At 35.8% G+C, this 8,428-nt stretch overlaps 2 protein-coding genes across 2 annotated transcripts; both read left to right on the top strand.

Annotated features, from left to right (window-relative positions):
* The first annotated feature begins 2,011 nt into the window (after positions 1-2,011).
* On the top strand, positions 2,012-2,784 carry LOC109012232 (putative disease resistance RPP13-like protein 1). The gene is made up of 2 exons (XM_035685793.1): positions 2,012-2,489; positions 2,546-2,784. Exons 1-2 carry the CDS (start codon positions 2,012-2,014, stop codon positions 2,782-2,784), a joined length of 717 nt encoding a protein of 238 aa, XP_035541686.1.
* Positions 2,785-3,875: 1,091 nt separating this feature from the next.
* On the top strand, positions 3,876-7,749 carry LOC118344686. Its single transcript, XM_035685792.1, has 4 exons — positions 3,876-4,731; positions 5,086-5,417; positions 6,807-6,907; positions 7,668-7,749. Exons 1-4 carry the CDS (start codon positions 3,876-3,878, stop codon positions 7,747-7,749), a joined length of 1,371 nt encoding a protein of 456 aa, XP_035541685.1.
* Positions 7,750-8,428: the final 679 nt, after the last annotated feature.

The raw sequence follows: 8,428 nt of genomic DNA, 5'->3' as shown, positions 1-8,428 counted from the left end.
TCTAATATAGGATTTGTGGAGGTAGGTACATGACTTTGATCAAAGGCATGGTTGCGTGACACTGCAAGAAAACTATTTAATTAGTCAATAATTGTCTACGAAAACAACTATTTCATACTAAAATCAGTTTATTTTCATCATAAATAATCATATTCGTCGCAAATAATCCATCACAAATACTCATTTTTTTTGTAGTGTGAATTAATTGAGAAGGCTCTAAATGCTCTTTTATTATAGATAGATAATGGGACATATTGTGATGGATTGACTCCCACCATGTCATTGCATGGATTGGATATATTAGGCAATAAAAGAGAAAAGATGAGTTGAGATAATTTTAGATAAGTTGAATAAAATATTGTTAGAATATTTTTTTAATATTAATATTATTTTAAGATTTGAAAAAGTTGAATTGTGTATTATATTTTATGTGAAAATTTAAAAAAGTTGTAATAACGAGATGAGATGAGTTGAGATAAGTTTCCAATCCAAACTTGGGCTATATTAGAAAGAAATAGAACCCAAAACAGGATAATAATATACTTAATATGATGATGGGGCCGATTAATTAGTGGGAGCATAATCAAAGACACGAAATAAAAAACGAACGCGCATGAGAAAGTAGCAAGCTAGCCAGCTACTTCCCCCACAATTAATTACATAAAACTTGGGTACAATTAGGGGTGTAATTGGTCTGGTCCGGTTTGGTTTTGAACAAAATTTAGGATCAAATCATTATGTATCGGTTTTGCATTTTCGAAAACCGATTACGCACCGGTTACCCTCATAAACTGCTACCTCCGATTTTATTAGTCTCGGTCCAATTCAGTCTTGTTCAGCCCGATTTTCTGATTTTCTGGTTTTAATAAAATGTAAATTTGTCAAAAAATATGTTTATATATATCTATAAAAATAAAAATAAATAAATAAATAAAAAACTGCTTTGAAAAAATTTGTTTTATTAAAAATCTGTTACTATTTACAAAAATCTGCTTTATAAAAAAAATCTTTTATGTAAAATAAAGCTGCTATAAAAGAAAAAAAAAACAAAAATCTAATGTGAAAAAAAAAAAATTGCTCAAGCCTATAGATATAACTGCTACAAAAACGAAATGTAATTAATATACTAATGTATATTAGTATTACTAATATATTATGTATTTATCAAAATGAATATATTGAGAATTTATTAGGCCTTAAATTATTATTAATATATATATATTATGTTTAAAGCAAATGATCAAATAATTTTTCTTGTTTAAAATTAAAATTTTATGTTATAAATTTTAATTATATATAAGCAAAAAGTTTATTTTTTCTTTTAACAATAGTGTTTCTTTATTTGCATACTTTCTCCTTAATTCGTTTCCTTTCTCCAACGAAAACAAAGGCAGAGCTCCTTCTTTCTAAAAGCCTTGACGTGTTGTTTGACCGACTGTTGTCTTCTGACTTGCTAAAATTTGCTCGCCGAGGGGGAATTCGAGAAGAGCTGGACAAGTGGAAAAAAAAGTTAAAAAGAATTCAAAAGGTGCTTAATGATGCAGAGGAGAAGCAACACACTGAAACGTCAATGAAAGATTGGCTTGACGATCTCAAAGACTTGGCCTATGACGTGGAAGATTTACTGGATGAGTTTGCCACAGAAGCTTTGCAATGCAAGTTGATGGCTGATGAAATTCAAGCTAGCGCTAGTATGGTTGGAAATCTCTTCCCTGCTTGTTGTACTAGTTTAACTCCAAGTGCTGTTGAGATCAACATTAGGCTGGGGTCAAAGATAGAGAAAATGAATACAAGATTTAATGATCTTGTGAGACAAAAAGATCAACTGAATTTGGAGGAAAATGTTAGTCCGAGACCAAACAAAAGAAGAGAGATACCATCCTGAACTTTTGGGGTGACCGAAGATCACATCTACTGTAGGGAGGAAGTCGCAGAGGCTGTACTTCAATTATTAATAAGTGATAAACATAGTTATGCCTTGACTAAAGTTAATGTGATTCCTATAGTTGGTATGGGGGGTATTGGAAAAACAACACTGGCTAAGCTTGTATACAATGGTAAAAAGCTGGAGAGCTTTTTCAATCTGAAAGCATGGGCTTGTGTTTTAGAAGATTTTGATGTTGCTGCAGTTACAAAAACAATTTTACAATCTTTGACCTCGAAAAACTGTGTTGGCAAAGATCTAAATTGGCTACAAGAAAAATTGAAGAAGAAACTACGTGGGAAAAGGTTTCTAGTAATTCTTGATGATGTTTGGAACAAGAACTACAATGATTGGACTCTCCTACGTGCTCCTGTCGAAGTAGGGGCTCTGAGAAGTAGTATTGTTGTCACAACTCGTAACCAGAAAGTCTCATCACTAATGCGAAACAAGGAAGTTGAGCCTTTTCAATTGGAGTTGTTGTCAAATGAAGCTTGTTTGTCCATATTTACCCAACATGCATTGGAAGCAAGAGACGTCAGTGCCCATCCAAACCTTAAAGATATTGGTGAGGAACTCGTTAGAAGGTGTAAAGGCTTGCATTGGCAATAAAAACTATTGCAGGAGTCTTATGCAGTGAAGATGAAGACCGCGATGAGTGGGAAAAAGTTTTGAAGAATAAGATATGGGATATTCCAGTAGAAGCAAATGGAATTCCTTTCTCTCTTATGGTAAGCTATGACAATCTATCTTCACATTTGAAGGGGTGCTTTGCTTACTATTCAATACTACCAAAGGACTATGAATTTAAGGAGAAAGAGGTGGTTCTATTATGGATGGCAGAAGATTTGATTCAACTCTAACGAGATCATGAAGAGGAAATGGAAGATTTGGGTTCTGAATATTTTCGCAATCTGTTGTCAAGGTCATTTTTCCAACAACCACATATTAATGAATCAAAATTTGTGATGCATGACCTCATCAATGATTTAGCTCAATCGGTTGCAGGCGATACGTGCTATGGAATGGAAGATAGAATTTGGAGTAGTCAGAATGGGGATATTCCTATAAAGGCACGCCACTCATCTTATTTGGGAAGTGAATTTGATGAAGTTGAAAAGTTTGAGGTTTTTTCTGAATTCACATGTTTATGTACATTCTTACCTTTCATGCTACCAAATCCAGGTTATTACTATTTGGCTCATCATGTTCCTTTTGAATTGGTTCCAACATTACGTTGTTTAAGTGTGTTATCTTTCAATGGATACTACATAACTGAGCTACCAGATTCTATTGGTGATTTGAAACATTTGCGATACCTTTTCCTTTCACACATTCGAATTAGACTCCTGCCATAATCAATAACTAGTCTCTACAACTTACAAACATTGTTGTTGGAGTATTGCCGTCCTCTGAAGAAATTACCTTCACTGTTCTACAACTTTGTCAACTTGCGCCACCTTAACATTGAAGGTGCAGATAGTTTGGAAGGAATGCCTATGCAAATAGGTAAACTAACTTATCTTCAAACGCTGTCTAATCTAGCTTTGGGAAAAGACAGTTGCTCAGGAATAAAGGAGCTTGGACCTTTGAAGCATCTTCGAGGGATACTCTGCATTTCAAGTTAGAGAATGTGATTGAACCGAATGATGCAAAGGATGCATAATTAATTAAAAAGACAAAAATTAGTGCGTTGTGGTTGAAATGTACTAAGGACATTGATGAGTCGAAAGACATGACAAGTGAACTAGAGGTACTAAATGGGCTACGACCTCATAACGCTTTGACAGAGCTGGTTATAATTACCTATGGTGGTGCAAAATTTCCTAATTGGTTAACATATCCTTCATTTCCTCATATGGCCTCCTTGAGATTAGAAAATTGTTACAAGTGCACATCATTACCTCCATTGGGGCAATATTTGCCATCACTTAAAAATCTTTGGATCAGGGGCATGGCTAATGTGAAAAGTGTTGGTTCTGAATTTTGTAGCGGTAATTTAGAGACTTTGCTTCTCTATGACATGGATGAGTGGGAGAATTGGAGTCCTTGTGAAGAATTCCTAAATCTGTGTGAGCTTTCCCATTATAAATATTCGAAGCTATTAGGGAAGTTACCAAACAACCTTCCTTTACTAAAAGATGTTAGGATATTTGATTGTGCGCAGTTGGTAGTCTCATTTTCATGCTTTTCGGATAAATGCAAATTTGTCAGTGGGGAATTCAATGGTCTTTTAAAGAATGGGCTGGTGTGTGGAAGCAAGGCTACATTCAAATCATTAGACTTCTCCAGATCACTTTCACCAATTTCAGATAGGGAAGATCTGGCAGAGTTGGAACGGTTAAGTATTATAAACTGTGAGGAGCTGACGAATTTGTGGTCATACAAGGTGGGATCACTGCCACATTATCTCCCACTTCTGACTTATCTCGACATTTATGATTGTCCCAAACTAGTCTCTTCGGTGGTGGAAGAAGTTGATCAAGAGCGTCTCCAACTCAGAATCACATCTACTCTTATCGAAGATTGCATAGCCTTGGAATTACCCAAGGCATCGATGTACAACAACACGTGTCTTCAATATATTCATATCAACAATTGTGATTCGCTAAAGCATTTTGCAAGAAGCCATTTGCCTCCAACTTTAAAGACGCTAATTATATGGGACTGCAAGAGTATGAGGAATTTGGTGGAGGATGATGATAATGATACAAACAACAATAGTAGTTGCAGGAGGGGCATCACATCTCTTCTTGAGCTTGAGTACTTGGAAGTTACCAATTGTCCATCCCTTGAATCCTTAACTTCAAGTAGAGAATTACCTACCACACTTCAACACCTCCATATTCACCATTGTCTAAAGCTGGAGTCAGTAGCCAAGTGTTTTCATCATAACTCATTTCTTACAACTATCTGGATCAACTATTATGAAAATCTTCAATTCTTGAATAGCATACACAACCTCACCTATCTTTGAGATTTGACAATATGGCATTGTCCGAGCATTTTATCATTTCCTAAAGAAGGTTTTCCCACAAACCTAACAACACTTCGGATCTCTCATCTTAAAATCACTGAAGCCTTGTTCGATTGGGGGCTGGACAACCTCACTTCTCTTAATGAACTTGAACTTGGTGGATGTCATCATCTGGTGTCCTTTCCAGAGATGACGTTGCTTGCCTGTCTATCAAATCTCCGCATCTCAGAATTCTCGAATCTGGAATGCCTGTCTTCCGAGGGCTTAAGAAAACTCACCTCTCTTAAAATATTCCAAATTACTTTCTGCGAGAAGCTCACTTGTTTTCCAGAGGATGGCCTACCTCCCTCACTCCTAGAGCTTTGGATCAAAGATTTCCCAAAGTTGATGTCCTTTCCAAAGAATGGCCTACCTCCCTCACTTCAGAAACTTGAAATCGATGAATGTCCTCTGCTGGAAGAATGCTGCAAGAAAGATCATAGAGGAGAGTGGTGCAGGATAGCTGACATCCCTTGTGTTGTAATTAACGACTGATACATTTATGACACACAAACGAAGGAATACATTTATGAACACTCTCATTCAAATTTCCTTTGAATGTTGAATGGTGGCATTGGAGAGATCCCGTCACTTCTATTGCTTGCTGCAACTCTGGCTGGTATGCTGAATTCTTGTGGTTTTTTTATTCTCGTGGGTTTGCATAACCACATAACAAGTCCTTGTTAAGATTTACTGATTGAGAATATGAATACAGAAATCGGTATAGAAAAATAAAATCCTCTATTTTACTAATTGAGAATATGAATATATATATAGCCATATAGGCTGATGAATATTTATTTGTTCAAAGCTTGCAGATGATTCAAAAGACTGATGCAAGTTGTTGCAACTTCCGATTGCTATCTGAAAAAATGGATGTGCAAGTAATATTGCTTTTCTCTTGCTATTGTTTTGCTTATGGCCTTTACCTAAATTTCAAGTTAATATAAGAGATTGACTCGTGGAAGAGTTATAAACTTATCCAAAACAAAAAAGAACTGTTTGAATTTTAGTGAATTCCATAAGCCAAGATCACACCTCAAATCATTGTAAAAAAACTGATTTTGGCAATTATGCAATGTATGATTTTTGAGTTTTGTGGGTATGCTAATAGGAAAAAGAATTGCTACTCTTGTTCTCAGGTTGAAGGGGGAGAAGAAGTTGTAAACCAAGCAGTGATGGATGCCATTTCTCTTAGAAAATAATTGGCTCTAATTCTCAGTGAGGTAGGCTGAGTGGGCAAAAATTAAATTGCGCTAATCTTCAAACCCAATATATTTGATGTCTTCACAATGGCTGAATCAAGGATTCTTCTCTGCCTCAACATACTCTTCTAAAATTGCAGCAGCAAGTTGTTGGCATGCCATGTCTTTCTTCGTGTTTTTGCTATTCATATCCACCTAATCAATGTCAGGCTACAAGCGAACCTTTCTCATGGTATTGTTTTGGAGTCCCAATGCTTATAAGAGCTATCAAGAAGGTGCTTGAAAGTTTGTAATGAATCAAAGTAAGCCCATTTTTTATGATTCAAACACTAAAATGGACTAATAATTAGTATTTTGGCATAGAAGATAGAAATCCAAAACTTCCAAATTGATATGCCATCGTCCTCAACCATCATTCTAGCTAAAGTCCAAAGACAGAAAGGAAGGTCATTGGTTTGAATCTCTATTCGGCTGAAAATTTCTAAAAATAAGTGATTGTGATCAGATGCCTAGAGATTTTTCTGGAGTTTGATTAGGATTTTGGAAAGTGTACCTGTGATTTCTTCATCTCAACTTAGACTTTTGCTAGCTATCATTAATATCTCTTAAGTATGTGGAGATTGTTGTTGTAACCATTTGTTCTTCTTGTGGTTTGAATTTCAAGGTGCTATTAATGAAAAGACTCAGGCATCCCAATGCTATGCTCTTCATGGGAGCTGTAACACGTCCCCAAAATCTTTCAGTTGTCATTGAATTTCTTCCCAGGTATGCAAACTCTTGCTCTGACCTTAGTCATTTATGGTCGTAAAACAGATTTATGGAAGACAACGTGTTCCAATATTTCAACTTATGAACAAAAGCCCTTATTTGTAACCTGACTTATCAATCTGTATGCTCTAGCATAGTAGGCTATTATTCACTTTTCTCAACTGGCATTGATTGACTTGAAAGTAACACAACAAACGTTTGTACACGTGTCCACACATGGACATGGACACAACCAATGAAATGGCTTCAAAAGAGGCTCTTGAATGGTAGGGCTTTTGGAAAGTAGAAGAAAATACTTCCATGAAAATATATCTTAGTAAGTTCATCTCTTTTTAATGGAAAGGTTTATACACTTCTCACCAAAGGTTTGAACATCATATATCCTCTTGGTGGCTGCATCTGGTGGTCGTTGTACAACCATATAATTTATACAATAATGTTAAAAAGTTAATTTTAACATTATTGAAATATCAGGATCATCTGTCATGCCTTTTATGTAGTCATGCATCTTGCAATATGCTTTTCTTTCTTGATAATTGACTTGACTTGTTTCCATGTGTCTTGGATTACAAGTATGCAACCCTTGAAACTGGTATTGAACAGTTAATATTTGTATTTCACTCCTTCAGGCTGAGTGGATGGCCCCATAAATGCTAAGAAATGAACCTGCAAATGAAAAGTAGGCCTTTTTCGTTGCAGTATCTTATTTTTCACCCTGGATGGAAGGTTTTAATTACATCATGTATACAATATGCAGGTGTGAGATTTGTAGCTTTGGGGTCATACTGAAGGATGTCTATACGTTGAGACCCACGTTTGCTGAGATCATGGCTGTTTGAAGCTGTTGCAAAAGCTGATAACCAGTTCTCAAGTTCCCAGGCCAAGCATATCCCCATGCAATGGTCGTCAGAAGGCTCTGCCATCACAAATTGCAGAAGAAATAGGCTAGAAGAGCAAACTCTACCATCATATTCTTTGTCATTGGACTGCTAAAATATGGGTGAAGTTCTAGATTTCCTTGGACTAGTTTGAGAAAACGACAGGTTGATTGATTTTCTTGGCCCCAAGCAAGCCTTCGAGCTTGTTGCACGAGCAAGGGGAATCATTGATTGGTTAGATAAGCAATATTCAAGTAGGGGCCAATCAAGTGTTAACGAGACCCAAAGCAACACTTCTTATGATGATGAGGACGATCTCTACCAGTAGGTATTGACAATATCAAGCATTAAAAGGTATTGTAGAGTTCAAATCAAAATTGGATAAGTATTAGTGATCATAGTTAATCATTCCAAAGGATTTTCTCCTCCGAAAAATATTTTTTTTAAGAGCATAATTTCTTAGAAGTTGGTGAATGACCACCATCATTTTCTGCAATCCCCTACATGACAAATCCAAAGGAACATGGGCTCAAACTTTCGGTCCATTATTCATTCCAGTAACTGAATTGACTATAGAGATTTTTGTTCTAATTTTTCTATCCCCTTCTCTTTTATCTTTCATTCCTTTGAATTTTTGTTT

Source organism: Juglans regia, chromosome 15 (genome assembly GCF_001411555.2).
Source record: "Juglans regia cultivar Chandler chromosome 15, Walnut 2.0, whole genome shotgun sequence".
In the NCBI taxonomy this organism is placed as follows: Eukaryota; Viridiplantae; Streptophyta; class Magnoliopsida; order Fagales; family Juglandaceae; genus Juglans; species Juglans regia.
Note: the sequence above shows the minus strand (reverse complement) of the source record. Positions and strands in the feature narration are given on the sequence as shown.

Excerpts from the sequence above, each read along its gene's own strand:
- LOC109012232 (XM_035685793.1), top strand. The coding sequence starts at position 2,012 with ATGGGGGGTATTGGAAAAACAACACTGGCTAAGCTTGTATACAATGGT. Across the intron at positions 2,490-2,545 it reads TCCAAACCTTAAAGATATTG|GAGTCTTATGCAGTGAAGAT; the intron begins GTGAGGAACTCG and ends AAACTATTGCAG.
- LOC118344686 (XM_035685792.1), top strand. The coding sequence starts at position 3,876 with ATGGCTAATGTGAAAAGTGTTGGTTCTGAATTTTGTAGCGGTAATTTA. Across the intron at positions 5,418-6,806 it reads TAGCTGACATCCCTTGTGTT|GTGCTATTAATGAAAAGACT; the intron begins GTAATTAACGAC and ends TTGAATTTCAAG. Across the intron at positions 6,908-7,667 it reads GTCATTGAATTTCTTCCCAG|GTGTGAGATTTGTAGCTTTG; the intron begins GTATGCAAACTC and ends TACAATATGCAG.